Source organism: Oncorhynchus mykiss, chromosome 1, assembly GCF_057628025.1.
Source record: "Oncorhynchus mykiss isolate SJ-2025 chromosome 1, ASM5762802v1, whole genome shotgun sequence".
NCBI lineage: Eukaryota > Metazoa > Chordata > Actinopteri > Salmoniformes > Salmonidae > Oncorhynchus > Oncorhynchus mykiss.
This window is the reverse complement of record NC_143022.1, coordinates 73,871,673-73,886,717: the sequence shown is the minus strand read 5'-3', so window position 1 is coordinate 73,886,717 and position 15,045 is coordinate 73,871,673. Positions and strand designations below refer to the sequence as shown.

At 41.0% G+C, this 15,045-nt stretch overlaps 1 protein-coding gene across 1 annotated transcript; it reads left to right on the top strand.

Annotated features, from left to right (window-relative positions):
• Positions 1 to 1,158: 1,158 nt before the first annotated feature.
• On the top strand, positions 1,159 to 12,908 carry slc17a5 (solute carrier family 17 member 5). Its single transcript, XM_021610675.3, has 11 exons — positions 1,159 to 1,408; positions 8,878 to 9,071; positions 9,295 to 9,528; positions 9,725 to 9,812; positions 9,982 to 10,068; positions 10,359 to 10,477; positions 10,869 to 11,030; positions 11,107 to 11,239; positions 11,418 to 11,565; positions 11,735 to 11,825; positions 12,074 to 12,908. The coding sequence occupies exons 1-11, from the start codon at positions 1,324 to 1,326 to the stop codon at positions 12,209 to 12,211; spliced, it is 1,479 nt and encodes a 492-aa protein (XP_021466350.1). The 5' UTR covers positions 1,159 to 1,323; the 3' UTR covers positions 12,212 to 12,908.
• The last annotated feature ends 2,137 nt before the right edge of the window (positions 12,909 to 15,045 follow it).

Sequence of the window (15,045 nt, the reverse complement as noted above, 5' to 3'; positions counted from 1 at the left end):
CAGAAGTGCTTGGCGGTCATATGTGATAATAGTATGAACTTTCTGTACAAAAAAAGTTCAGATAAAAAGGATAAAAGTCACTATATAGCAAAGTTAGGTTGGAACTCGTAAGATGTTGCCTTCTCCATCGGTGCCATTTTATCAAACTAGAACCATGAAGAAAAAAAATGCTAAACTCCAATGTAAAGCCCAGGAGGCAACCATCATGTCAGATTGTGAAATTCCCATCCAAATACATTTTTTACATGGCCAAATTACTAGATGGCCTGCAAAAAATGGAGATGAGGAAGATATGGCAGTGGATGCCCCGCAGAGAATGTCAATCATCAGTTTCAGGATCCTGAAACAATGATTGTGAAGATGGTGGATTTTGTTGCGTTTATTGCGCAGGTGCTAAATTGTAGTGGCCAAACTAACAAGAAATCAAAAAAATGTGGATATCATTGTAAATGCGGTAAAGGGTTTTTGGATCTCCAGGCCTTCATAGCTGAGACATTGCAGGGAATACTTTCTGAAGATGTTCCCCCCTCTCGGGCACCATTTATTTCATTTTTATTTAAGCATTATTTAACTAGGCAAGTCAGTTAAGAAGAAATTCGTATTTACAATGACGGCATACCAAAAGGCAAAAGGCCTCCTGCGGGGACAGGGGCTGGGATAAAAAATATAGGACAAAACACACATCACGACAAGAGACACCTCAACACTACATAAAGACAACAACATAGCATGGCAGCAACACATGACTTCACAGCATGGTAGCAACACCACATGGTACAAACATTATTGGAGCCTGTGTAGTGATCTGAGCAGACATTTGAGTAAGACTGAGTATGTTTTGTGTATGTGTTTTGTTTATGTTTTATAGGGGCTCCTGAGTGGTGCAGTGGTCTAAAGGTACTGCATCTCAGTGCTTGAGTTGTCACTACAGACACCCTGGTTCGAATACAGGCAGACACCCTGGTTCGAATACAGGCAGTGGCCCAGAATCTTCCAGTTTTGGCTGATGTAGGTAGTCATTGTAAATAAGAATTAGTTAGCTTGGTAAAGGTAACTAAATAAAATATTATGTTTTTCAAGCTTCTCCCCGTTTTTTGTTAACGCTGCTTAGTTTTCACCCCACCCAATAGATGGCGGCAATACACCATTGGAGGATGTAGTCCGCCGTAAAACCCCACCAAAGAAGGAGAAATGGACCTCACACCGGTTCCTTTCCAAACTTCCGTTCACAGTTCTCGTGATTCAATTGTTCATATAGCTAGCTCAGTTCATTCAATTCTAACTGCAGGTATGGCATCTCAAAACATTGAACTCTGATGTGCAATGGACCGATATATATCGGACACGGAGACCGATGACCAAGAACAACCGTTGTTGCTCAGTCGACAAGATGATAAAGTCGAAAGAGGTGAGTGCCAGCTGAAACACCTGCCTTGTTAGATAGCTAACTAATATTTACAATTGGAGTACTTATATTGACATAGGGTACAGAAAAAAATACCTACTAAAAAAATCCTACTAATTTACTAGTTAATTTCGTAACATTCGGATAAATTATCTGCGTAACTAGCTAGTTACAGTAGCAAACTAATGCCTCTGCTGCTTGCATACTGCCTCACCCTTTTCTTTGTTTACGAGAATCAGGTGACGGAAAGAAAGCGTACCCTAAACGCGCTTCAGCCCAGCTTGAACCAAACACTTAATCAGGTGCTCCGCTAAGATACTTAAAAATCCCAAAACATTCCTTACTCCCAGGGCACTTTAAAAAGTATTTACACAGGTAATACGAGAGAACTGTTCATAAAGAATGTTTTGGCTCGACTGTATGATTTACGGTAAACCATAGTTTTTAGCTACCTGTTTGATCAGCCCATGCATGTCCATTTTCTATTGGTGACATGTATTATTGAAATGGTGGGGCCACCAATCAAAAATGTGTTGTCCCGTGACCCTGAAAACCAGGTATGGGTAACTGCATACGTGGAGTGTGTATGAAAGTGTGCGTTGCAGAGTAAGTGGGTGGATCGACATAAGTTAGTGTATGGAAACCTAACGTAGCAGGCGTAGAAAGACAGTTTCCACTAGTTACCACACAGCCATAAAGTAATCTATATCGTGAAAGTTAATGAAAAATAAAATTTACTTTTTGGTCTTAAGGTTAGGCATAAGGTTAGCAGTGGGGTTCATTTGAAAATATAATGTAACGACCCTGGGTTTATAAGCCCGGAAATCGACCCTGCCGCACGAGCATGCTTTTGCGCGCCGGACCTCGGGCTAGAAGGTCGAGGGTTCGAGACCTGCTCCCTGCCTGTTTCATTACATTGGTGTCAGAAGTGATCGGACCTTGCATCCACGACAGTACGTGTGCTTGGCCGGTGAGCGCGTTCCTACCCTGTCACAATAACTCCTCCCTGGCAAACACTGAATTCAAATTGCTCACTATTATATTCTAACTATAGAATTAGAATAATCATTCTATTTCCACGATTTCAACAGTTCACCAAAGTGTTTACTCTAAATTGCAAGTCAAATCGCAGTTGCAGCATTTTGGTTAAAAATAAGGTCTAGATTGTTTGCCCCTAATCGTGCAGCCCTACGTTGCAGTGTGGAAATGAGTGCAACAAATGTAGAAGTTTGAAAATGCTGACATGGTTGTGGTTGAAGTTGATTGAACAGTAGAAAACAATCACAATGGAGAAAGGCCCGTTGAAATCACTTAGAATGTATGTGTTGCCACCCTAGGTTCACGCACTACTCATGAAGAAAATTGAGAACTTTTATTATTCAAAAACATTAAATACTGTAAAAAAAAATATATATATATATATATATTTATTATTATTTAATGTAACCTTTATTTAACTAGGCAAGTCAGTTAAGAACACATTCTTATTTACAGTGACAACCCACTGTTCCCCAGTAGGCCAACTGCCTTGTTCAGGGGCAGACGACAGATTTTTACCTTGTCAGCTCAGGGATTCGAACCAGCAACCCTAGACCGCCCCAAATGTTGTAGGCCGTATAGCCCAGCTACCTGCCTCCCCAACAAGTTGTAGGCCATATCGCCCAGCCCTAGGTAGACCCAACTCGGTATATGCGTTGCTTTCTGCAATTATGAGAACGTGTGTAATAATTGTAACCAAGATGTAACTTGGGGGAATTTACCCAAAATGCACTATGATTTCAAAATTGTACCTTTATGATTTATAATATTTAAACTGCAATTTTTTTTTACACGTTTTAGATCATTTTATTAATAATTTGTGATCTACAAAATGATGTAGACATTTTACGGTTTTGTTTTCTGGGTCACAAAACACTTTTTTGGTTGGTGGCCCTTGGACTAATAGTGGGATATTCCCCTGAGAGACAGATGCTCCTTCAGGGCTCTCTAATTGGTGTCCGTTTTAAACGGTTCTTAATCGCTAGTGATGGGGGGGGGGGGGGTGATAGTTATATATCGGGATAATATTTTTGAGGATCGTATACTCCTTGACTCCACCTCTCCTTAGGCCCAGGAATCGACTTAGGGTATGTATACATAAGGTCGATTAGCCTACTGGGGATGCGCTTCTCCTGTAGCAAATTGAAGCCAGCAAGCAGGAATCAACACATCCAATTTTTCAATCTGCTAAAAGGCCATAACGTTTTTCTTCTGGACAGATCAATATTGGTTAAGCATATTGAGTTTGAGAGCTACGCTAAATAGCATATGGGAATGCACTCAAGTGTGTTACGGAAATGGATGTCTGCTGTCCTGTCAGGTAAGAATTTAGGCATAGTCAGCCTGTTAGGCCTATGTAACTGTCTGGAAGTTGCCCTGTTGTTTTTTTGTGTTATCATTTGGAGTGGGGAGAGTGGGAGAAGTAAGGATAATCCAGTGTTTTCCGAACAAGAGTGGGACCTACAAGCAGTCTTCCATGTGAACAGCAGTTGAATATGTCTCACCTTTTTAGCTAACCAACCACCCTACCTTCTCTGTGTAGTCAGTGCCACTGTTTTAATATTTCTCCACGGTCTCGTGATTTGCGTTTTCTTCTTGCCAGCAGTTTATTGCTTGTGTCACGGGTTGTCGAACAAGTGTCATTTACAACTGTTGCAGGTTTATTTTAAAACAGGCATTTTTTAAAAACTGGTTTACCAAGCATTTGTTTCCTATGCACTATTTACCAATATGACCATATTCATCTGTCAAATATTTATTCTAGACCTGCTGGCGCCTCAACTGTCTGAAGTAGCCTATAGGCCTAACCATTTTAAATGAACAGTGAGCCATCCCCTTCACTCTGAGTTGCTTGTCTTATATTGCCTTCAGGTTCCAGGTTTAGATACTCCATGGTAAAGAGTAGACAGACACCATTTCATTCCCACAGACATCGAATTTGAATGGTGGTCATGAGAGGAATAGTTGTCAGGCTGCATAAAACGCGCTTCTGTTCTGGAAGGAATGCTTTGGGAATTAAAAGTATGTTATAGTTGAATCATGGCAATCTTCAGTCTCATAAACCGCTCTCAGCCATAGTTAATGGCACTAAAAACAGAGATATGCTGTAGAACAGTGTTTCCTCTGAAAACAATGTGTAGCAGTGGATCACAAAGGGGGTCTGAGGTCCAGGCCTGGATTTTGTGATTTTAGGGTCAAGGCCATTTGGCCTTCAAGAGGTTCCCAATTAACCAAAATAGCCAATTACATGTATTTGACAACCAAAAAACAGTAGCTTATTCTCTTAAGAAAAACATAAGTGGCATGCAAATGTACATAAATATTAGCCCACATGTTGAAGTGTCGGTGACAGCCTTTGGCTACATCCTGTCATGTCCTATGCTGACATGAGTGAGACGCCTGAAAATGTAGCCAAATTTTAATGAGACTTTTAATTACATATACAGTACCAGTCAAAAGTTTGGACACACCTACTCATTCAATGGTTTTTCTTTATTTGTACTATTTTCTACATTGTAGAATAATAGTGAAGACATCAAAACTATGAAATAACACGTGGAATCATGTAGTAACCAAAAATATTTGAGATTCTTGAAATAGCCACCCTTTGCCTTGGTGACAGCTTTGCACGCACATGGCATTCTCTCAACCAGCTTCATGTGCCTTGTTAATTTGTGGGATTTCTTTCCTTAATGCGTTTGAGCCAATCAGTAGTGTTGTGACAAGGTAGGGGTGGTATACAAAAGGTAGCTATTTGGCAAAAGACCAAGTCCATATTATGTCAAGAACAGCTCAAATAAGCAAACCGAAGCGACAGTCCATCATTACTTTAAGACATGAAGGTCAATCAATCGTGAAAATTAAGACCTTCGCAAGTTTCTTCATGTGCAGTCGCAACAACCATCAAGCGCTATGATGAATCTGGCTCATGAGGACCCCCACGGGAAAGGAAGACCCAGAGTTACCTCTGCTGCAGAGGATAAGTTCATTAGAGTTAATTGCAGCCCAAATAAATGCTTCACAGAGATCAAGTAAAAGACACATCTCAACATCAACTGTTCAGAGGAGACTGTGAATCATGCCTTCATGGTCAAATTGCTGCAAAGAAACCACTACTAAAGGACATAAATAAGTAGAGACTTGCTTGGGCCAAGAAACACGAGCAATGGATATTAGACTGGTGGAATTCTGTCCTTTGGTCTGATGAGTCCTAATTTGAGATTTTTGGTTCCAACTGCTGTGTCTTTGTGAGATGCAGAGTAGGTGAATGGATGACCTCCGCATGTGTGCTTCCCACCGTGAAGCATGGAGGAGGAGGTGTGAGGGTGCTTTGCTGGTGACACTGTTGGTGATTTATTTAGAATTCAAGGCACACTTAACCAGCATGGCTGCCACAGTATTCTGCAGCGATACGCCATCCCATCTGGTTTGCGCTTAGTGGGACTATCATTTGTTTTCCAACAGGACAATGACCCAACACATCCAGGTTGTGTAAGAGCTATTTGACCAAGAAGGAGAGTGATGGAGTGTTGCATCAGATGACCTCGCCTCCACAATCATCTGACCTCAACCCAATTGAGATGGTTTGGGATGAGTTGGACCGCAGAGTGAAGGAAAAGGAGCCAACAATTGTTCAGCATATGTGTGAACTCCTTTGAGACTGTTGGAAAAGCATTCCTCATGAAGCTTAACACTTTTGTTAAACAAATATTTGTTTAACACTTTGGTTACTACATGATTCCATATGTGTTATTTCATAGTTTTGATGTCTTCACTATTATTCTACAATGTTGGAAATAGTAAAAATAAAGAAAAACCCTTGAATGAGTAGGTGTATCCAAACTTTTGACTGGTATTGTGTGTGTATATATACAAAGTATGTGGACACCTCTTCAAATGAGTGGATTTGGCTATTTCATCCACACCTGTTGCTGACAGCCATGCAATATCCATAGACAACCATTGGCATTAGAATGGCCTTACTGTAGAGGTCAGTGACATTCAACATGGCACCGTCATAGGATGCCACCTTTCCAACAAGTCAGTTTGTCAAATTCACAGAAGCATGTGTTGTGTAAAAATCGTCTGTCCTCGCTTGCAACACTTACTACGGAGTTCCAAACTGCCTTTGGAAGCAACGTCAGCACAAGAACTGTTCACTGGGAGCTTCATGGGTTTCCATAGCCGAGCAGCTGCCCACATTCCTAAGATCACCATGCGCAATGCCAAGCGCTGCCATTGGACTCGGGATACATTTTTTTGGATACCAGGCTAACGTTACCTGCCCGACCGCTTAGTGCTAACTGTAAAGTTTGGAAGAGGAATAATGGTCTGGGGCTGTTTTTCATGGTTCAGGCTAGGCCCCTTATTTCCAGTGAAGGGAAATCTTAATGCTACAGCATACAATTACATTCTTGATGATTTCTTGGCTTCCAACTTTGTGGCAACAACAGTTTGGGGAAGGACATTTCCTGTTTCAGCATGATAATGCCCGCGTGCACAAAGCGAGGTCAAAACAGAAATGGTTTGTCGAGATCAGTGTGGAAGAACTTGACTGGCCGGCACAGCCCTGACCTCAATCCCATCAAACACCTTTGAGATGAATTGGAACGCCGACTGCGAGCCAGACCTAATCGCCTCCCTAATGTTCTTGTGGCTGAATGGAAGCAAGTCCCCGCAGCAATGTTCCAACATCTAGTGGAAAGCCTTCCCAGAAGAGTGGAGGCTGTTATAGCAGCAAAGGGGGGACCATATTAATGCCCATGATTTGGAATGAGATGTTCGACGAGCAGGTGTCCACATACTTTTGGTTGTGTGTGTGCTAAACGCCAGTCATATTTTGCAAATATAATGTAGGGTAATTATACATGTCTAAAGAATACCTGCATGGCAGCTGCCTTGGGCCACTTCTCTACTTAATATACACCAACGACCTTCCCTATGCCTTGGTTGAAACTCAAGCTACTATATTTGCAGATGATGCTACAATTTATGCAGCAAGACAATCGGTTCAACAGGTACAGCAAGCTTTGCAAGGAGATTTGGAGATTATCAGGAAATGGGTTTGCCAAAACAAACTGGCTTTAAACACCAAGAAAACCAAAGTTATGTTGGTCTGTTCAACTAGGAAAAGGCCAAAACAGCATGGGATACAATTAAGTATGGGAGGAGTACAAATTGAAGAAGTGGCAGAAACCAAACTACTGGGAGTGCAGCTAGACAACTGCTTATCATGGTCGTCTCAAATAACTAATCTATGTAAAAAAATATATATATTGAAACAGCATGCATAATCAGAAGGATAGCTAAATATTTACCAGGGAAAATCCTTCAGCAAATAACACAGGCATTGGTTGAGAGTCAAGTGAACTATTGTTCGGTGGTCTGGGGAAATGCATCATCTAGTGAAGTTAGGAGGCTGCAGAATGCACAGAATAAAGCAGCAAGGATTGTTTTAAGGCGGAGATATGGTTCTTCTGTTGCAGCCATGCGCAGTGTTCTTGGTTGGTCATCAATCGACAAGATAATTGAAAAATAACATGCTTATCTTATTTTATAATTTACATCATTTAAAACAGCCAAGTTCTATTCACAATGGTATTCAGTTGGTAAGAGACAGACATTCCGTAAATATTAGGAATAGATTGTCCACCATCTATGCGTTATCCAGACAGAAAAAATAACATTTCGATTTAGAGCAATAAAGAAATGGAATAAATTAACTGAGCAAACTAGAAACCTTTCAATATATAAGTTTAAATATTATTTAAAAACAATTTTAAATATAGTATATATAAATGTTGTGGGACTATAGTAGATGAAGAATCAATATATATATATTTTTAAATATTTTTTTATTTTTAGATTGAGTATTTATTGGGTCATTATGCTAGTGTATTATGTATGTTTGTAATAATGTGTTATATGTGAAAGTGTGTTTGTATTCTAAATTGTATTTTAATGTTAAGGACTCTTGGAAGATTAGTCCAAATGGGGACTAAAAGAGATCCTAATAAAATCAAAGGCTTGCTTCTGTGACATACTAGAGGCATTTTTCATTCCAATAGGAGAGAAAGGACAGTGCCTGTTGCGCTTTGCAAGATCACCCTCCTTGCAATCTGTGGAGGCAGTCAACATTTTACATACAATTTATCCATAAACGTAATTCCTTAACCTGGACTTGTTTTTATTTGTATTTTTTTGCATTTTAATGAGTTATGTCTTACCATGTTCCGACCATAGGCATGTTAAGGGGATTATTTTATAAACCCTTCCTCATTGTTGTTATATTGTGAAGGACAAAAGATGTAGCTGTCAACATTTAGCATTCTCATAATAATGTATTATCCTGTGATATTGCACTGTGCCTGATCCAATGAATTATAGCACCTCACAACTCTCTCTGTTTCTCTGTGGTCTCCCCTCTCTCTCAGCCCCTGCGTGCTGCTCTTCGAGGTACGGTCTGTCCCTGCTCTCCTGTTATGGTTTCTTTGTGGCCTATGCCCTTAGGGTCAACCTCAGCGTTGCCATGGTGGACATGCTTAACAACACAGACGCCAGCGGCAACACCAGCAAATCAGTATGTCCTGCACACTCCAGCCCTGCTCGCCCCATATACAACCACACTGTGAGTACTACCAGCCCAGCCCTACTCGCCCCAAACACAACCACAATATGACTAACCATGTAAAAACCACGACCACTATGACTGCATACATTACACAACCACACTACGACTGACTGTAACACTTAATCACGACACCACATGATTAGCAACCACATCTGTGTTGACTGGCCTGTTTGCTCTGGCCAGACAGAAAGCATTATCTGTGTCTTTGTGTGTCTGGCAGGCCAGTGTGTATGACTGGGACTCTGAGACCCAAGGCTGGATCCTGGGCTCCTTCTTCTACGGCTACATCCTGACTCAGATCCCAGGGGGCTACCTGGCACGCAAGTATGGGGCCAAATGGCTACTGGGCCTAGGAATCCTGGGAACTGTGGTTTTCACCCTCCTCACCCCCATGGCTGCCGACCTGGGTGCAGGCTACCTTATCGCTGTCAGAGTGCTGGAGGGTATTGGAGAGGTAGTGTGCGTGTGTGTACACGCAAGATAGCTAGCTATAAGCTCTGTCGAGTACTCATGAGAACTCACACTTTAGCATCTGTATGACCTCAAACCCCCCCCCCCAAAAAGTGGGTTATTTTGCTCATAATGTTTACCTGATTACTTCTGTGTGAACCGAGTCTGTAATCCAGGGATATTTTTGTATTTCTCAACAGGGAGTGACGTTTCCAGCCATGCACGCCATGTGGGCATTTTGGGCCCCACCAATGGAGAGGAGCCGATTGCTCACCATCGCTTACACTGGTAATGCTCACTCTTATCCCACCCTGCACACACACCCTTTCATACTCTGGGAACTCACTCATGTTTGCATGTGTGGCTTATACTTTTCCTAAATTTAGGTGATTTAAAAATAGATATATTTGTTTTCTTCTCCACAAAGCAGTTTAATAAAAAAAACTCCTCTCTCCAGGTGCTCAGCTGGGTACAGTGGTTGCCCTTCCCCTATCTGCTCAGATCTGCTTCTACCTTGACTGGACCTGGGTCTTCTATATCTTTGGTAAGGCTAGCAGAGGGTTTTCCGTAGTGTCAGCTTTGTGCAGAGAGACAGTTTTGTCTGTTTTCATGCTTACACATGCAATGAATACAGACACTGTTTCCTTGTTTATACAATATTTTTTTACGGAACATGAAGGGGAAAAACAGTGGAAAATTTGAGTGGGGGAAATTTAAGTCCATGTCACAAGCAATGCTTGTTTAAAAAAAATATATGTATATTTGAGTTATTTAGCAGACACTCTTATCCAAAGCAACTTAGTTTGTGCATTATTTGACTGTGTGTGTGTTTAGGTATTGTGGGAATTGTGTGGTTCATCCTGTGGGCGCTCCTTGTCAGTAACACTCCCAGCACACACCCGCGGATCACAGAACAGGAGCGACTCTACATCACTTCCTCCCTGAATAAGGAGGTACGTTGCAAAGGCAGCTGGGAATTGTAGTGTCTGAACTTTATCTAAGGCCCAATCTCTTGATCAAATGGCAGACTGGTTTTGTCAGGCTCGTGAGGATTTAGTTCATAAATGTAGAATACAGTGAAGTTATGTATAGTACATCTGAGAAGAAAATGAAAAAGTAATTGTTAGTGTAAAATGTCAAACTATTTGGTGTAACATTCAGCTGGAGGAACACCTTTTTATGCAAACCTTTTTACTGCAGTCAGAACTTTTTTATTATATTCTACTTACAGACATTGACTAGAAACACCCCCCGCCACCCTCAAATAAGCCTGTGAGAACAGTGATATTTCACATGCAAGTCAAGTGGTATTTTAAGATAGCAGTCTTTTGTTCTCTTGTTCAGCTCACTTTGTCGGGTGACCACATCCCCTGGGGGTCCATCTTGACATCCATGCCGCTGTGGGCCATAGTAGTGGCTCACTTCTCCTACAACTGGACATTCTACACACTACTCACTTTGCTGCCCACATACATGAGTGATGTATTGGGCTTCAGCATCAAAGAGGTGAGTTTATATACTTGTTCTGAGTTTATACACACCCACAGACTCTTGTTATTAACCCAGTGTTTTCCCATATTAGAACGGTGCGCTGTCGGCTCTGCCCTACATTGGCTGTGGGCTGCTGGCCGTGCTGGGTGGCCAGCTGGCTGACTACCTGAGGGAGAACTGCTTCTACCGGACTGTGGTTGTCAGGAAGGCCTTCAGTCTCGTAGGTGAGGAGCAGCATCATCGTAACACACACATGCAGTCATGCTTACACAAGACCCATCTCTGCTCACAATCTGCCAATTCAAACACCCACATGGTCTGTCTTTTAGCTGTATCTCACTTTACCTCTACATTTGGATAAATCAAATGACCATATTTACCATATTGGGTCTGTGTATGTAGGTATGATTGGGCCGGCAGTGTTCATTGTGGCTGCTGGGTATACAGGCTGTAACTACATCCTGGCAGTAGCCTTCCTTTCCATCTCTTCCTCCCTGGGAGGAATCGTTGCCTCCGGGTTCAACATCAACCATCTCGACATCGCTCCATCGTAAGACTGGTCATCACTATTGATACTGTTGCTATGGCAGTGCTTAATTTTAAGCAAGAGAAATTACCAGACATTTACTTAAATGGCATAGTAAAACAGAAGTAACCATCAACGTGTCTTGTTGTGAGATGTATAATTGTCTAGTGTGACTGTTCCTTTTCCCTTTTAGTTATGCTGGGATTTTGTTGGGAATCACCAACTCCTTTGCCACAATACCTGGTATGGTGGGACCAGTCATAGCAAGAGCCTTGACCAAAAATGTAAGAATCACATCTGGTTTCATCATATCTTTCAGACAATGAAAGCACAGTGTCACAAAACTCATGATTGTTGGACGTGTGTGTTGGGCTCAGGATGTGGGTAAAAGTTGCCACATATCTAGGATCAGCTTAGCCTTAACTAGTATTTGGGAGAAACAAGGCAGCACTAGCCTTAAAACCAGTGTATAGATGGGGGCAACTTCAACCTACTTTATTGGTCTCACAGATGGCTCTGCTTCCTATTGTAGAACACTATAGAGGAGTGGCAGACAGTGTTCTACATCTCTGCTGGGATCAACCTGTTTGGAGCGGTTTTCTACACGGTGTTTGGTCAAGGCGTGGTGCAACCCTGGGCTGTCCACAATCCCCATTCCCATGGCAACTGAGGGGGACAAAGGGTGACACCCTGTGGACCAAAATGGACTCGCAGCCATGGGACCGTTTCAACCAAGCTATTCTACACACAACCCTAGTGGGGAAACAGCCTTCTAAAGTAACTTCTAATATTTTAATGTTTTTAGTTTTGGTAAGTGGACCCAATAATGGGTATATGTGCATTTTTTAAAAATCAATTACAATTTTACTCTTTGTGTAGGCTCTTGTGATATAACCACATTTAGTGTTTTACTTTGTTTACAGGTAAGAGTTTGCTTGTTTTTAAATTCCTTTACATTTCAAGTCTTACATGAACTGACATCAGACAAGTAGCATTTCCATTTTGTCATTTGTTTCTCCTCTGTTAGATGCTCAGGAGAAAAAAAGCCATATAAATTAAAGTTTTTGTATGTAGCAGAGTTATTGCCAACTGAAAGAGCACAGTCACCCAGGATAGAATCCATGTGGGTTTCTCTACTTGTGAGAAACTTGTTTTTTTTTTTTGTCCTTCCGCTTGTGCCTAAAGTAGAGAACTATGATCATCAACCCAGTATATCTCATCTAATCAATACAGGTGACAGAGTACTGATAAACAGCCGTATTCCCTGTGTAAATGTGTCTACCATCCAAATCTGTCTTAATTTTATTTTTTTTACTGATCAGTTATGTTTACTTGCTGAACCAACTACAATGAAGGAGTTTTAAAGGGTCTTGTCTACTTGATTTATTTTTAACGACAACATTTCAGAGGATGGAGAGCTGCTTTACATGCTACTTACAATGTTAATCATGGCATACTGCCAATTTGGTTGCTTTATGTGAGGGTGACATTTATTGCACAGGCTTTGTCCCCCCCCACCTAAAGGAATTTTGAGACCTCAAATGGTCCGTTTCTCAATTTGCCATTTCATCGTTATGTTCGTTACATACTGTCTCTTTATAAGCTTTGTACACAAGGCAGCGTTTAGACGTTCTGATCTATTTTCCATTAACTGGTCTTTTGACCAATCACATCAGATCTTTCCCATCTGATCTGTCAAGTCAGAATTGGGCTGCCTGTTATTGCTCGCAACAATGTAACTGGAAATCAAAAGGGCATGCCCGTACTCCAAATATTTAGTTATGCCGGCCTATGGCATCCCTTGGGAAACCCAACTACCAAACCATCTGTGCTCCTGAAACTGATCTCATTATAAATAACTTTTGGAAAGTTAATTTTGAGCTAGCCATGAAGAGAGAACCCTTTAACTGGAAAAGAATATTGAAAACAAATTGAGTCAGCCGACAGGTACATATTTTATAAACATAAATTGAAATGGGTAATGTACCTGTAAATCCATCAACAAAAAATACAACCGTGGTAATAAATTGGACTGTCTAAACGCAGCCACAGTAATTACATTATCTTAAATGTGGATATTGGCATATTTGATGCCTGATCTTTAAGAGAAGGTAAAATGAGGAACAGCACATTTCAGTCAATGACCGATGTAAGTCTAATAAAACATTTCAAGGAAATATTATTGAATATACATGGGCGTCTTGACTCATTTAGGCTGTAATTACACTGACAAGTTTATTTGGGGTAATTCTAAAGCCAACCAGGGTATGGCTGTAAAGTTCAATCATGTGCCTGCTGTGCAAAACATGAATAATAGTCTTGTACAGTGCCTTCTGAAAGTATTCACACCCCTTGACTTTTTCCACATTGTGTTACAGCCTGAATTTAAAATTGATTAAATAAAAGCAGACATTGAGTTACCCTTTGAGCATAGTGAAGTTATTAATAACACTTTGGATGGTGTGTCAATACACCCAGTCACTACAAAGACACAGGTGTCCTTCCTAACTCAGTTGCCAGAGAGGAAGGAAACCGCTCAGGGATTTCACCATGAGGCCAATGTTGACTTGAAAACAGTTCAAGTTTAATGGCTGTGATAGAACACTGAGGATAGATCAACAATGTTGTAGTTACTCCACGATACTAACGTAAATGACAGTGAAAAGGAGAAAGCCTGTAGAAAATATAAATATTCCAAAACATGTTTTCAACAAGAAACTAAAGTAATACTACCGAAATGTGGCAACACAATTAACTTTTTATCCTGAATAGAAACTTTACTGAGTACCACTCCATATTTTCAAGCATAGTGGTGCTTGTAATAAGAACTAGGGAGTTTTCCAGGATTAAAAAAAAAAGAAACCGAAAGGAGGTAAGCACAGGCAAAATCCTAGAAGAAAACATGGTTGTCTGCTTTCAACCAGACACTGGGAGATTAATTCATCTTTCAGGACAATAACCTAAAACACAAGCCCAAATCTACACTGGAGTTGTTTAACAAGAAATCAGTGAATGTTCCTGAGTGGCTGAGTTACAGTTATGACTTAAATCTACATGTCTGTTGTCTAGCAATGATCAACAACCAGTTTGACAGCTTGGGGAAATGTTGCACAATCCAGGTGTGGAAAGCTCTTAAGCCTTGTTTACACTGCAGGCCTTAATGCTCAAATCAGTTTTGTTTTTGGAATACTGACTGTCTAGACAGGTAAGTTACAAGTTACCAAATCAGATGTGTGTGTGTGTTCAGACAGCAGTCATTTGCTGACATGGCTATGCTAGTTGTCATAGTAACAACAGGTGTGTGAGCAGTGGTGTAGGCTGATTGGTGGTGATGCTCGTGCTTCCTATCACTCAGAAGTTATATAGCAAGCTAAGGTGACGATGCCTTCCACGGACGTTTCCCAGTTGCTTTGAATGTTCAAAATCATAGTGTAAGAACACATAAAGCCTCAAAGGATAAGATGATCCCACTTTCAAATCTAAACTCAACAAAAAAAAGAAATG

What these genes read in the sequence shown, in the direction of transcription:
- slc17a5 (XM_021610675.3), top strand. Translation starts at nt 1,324, where the DNA reads ATGGACCGATATATATCGGACACGGAGACCGATGACCAAGAACAACCG. An exon ending in CTGGGTCTTCTATATCTTTG is followed by an intron (nt 10,069 to 10,358) that starts GTAAGGCTAGCA and finishes GTGTGTGTTTAG; the next exon opens with GTATTGTGGGAATTGTGTGG. An exon ending in CAAGAGCCTTGACCAAAAAT is followed by an intron (nt 11,826 to 12,073) that starts GTAAGAATCACA and finishes TTCCTATTGTAG; the next exon opens with AACACTATAGAGGAGTGGCA.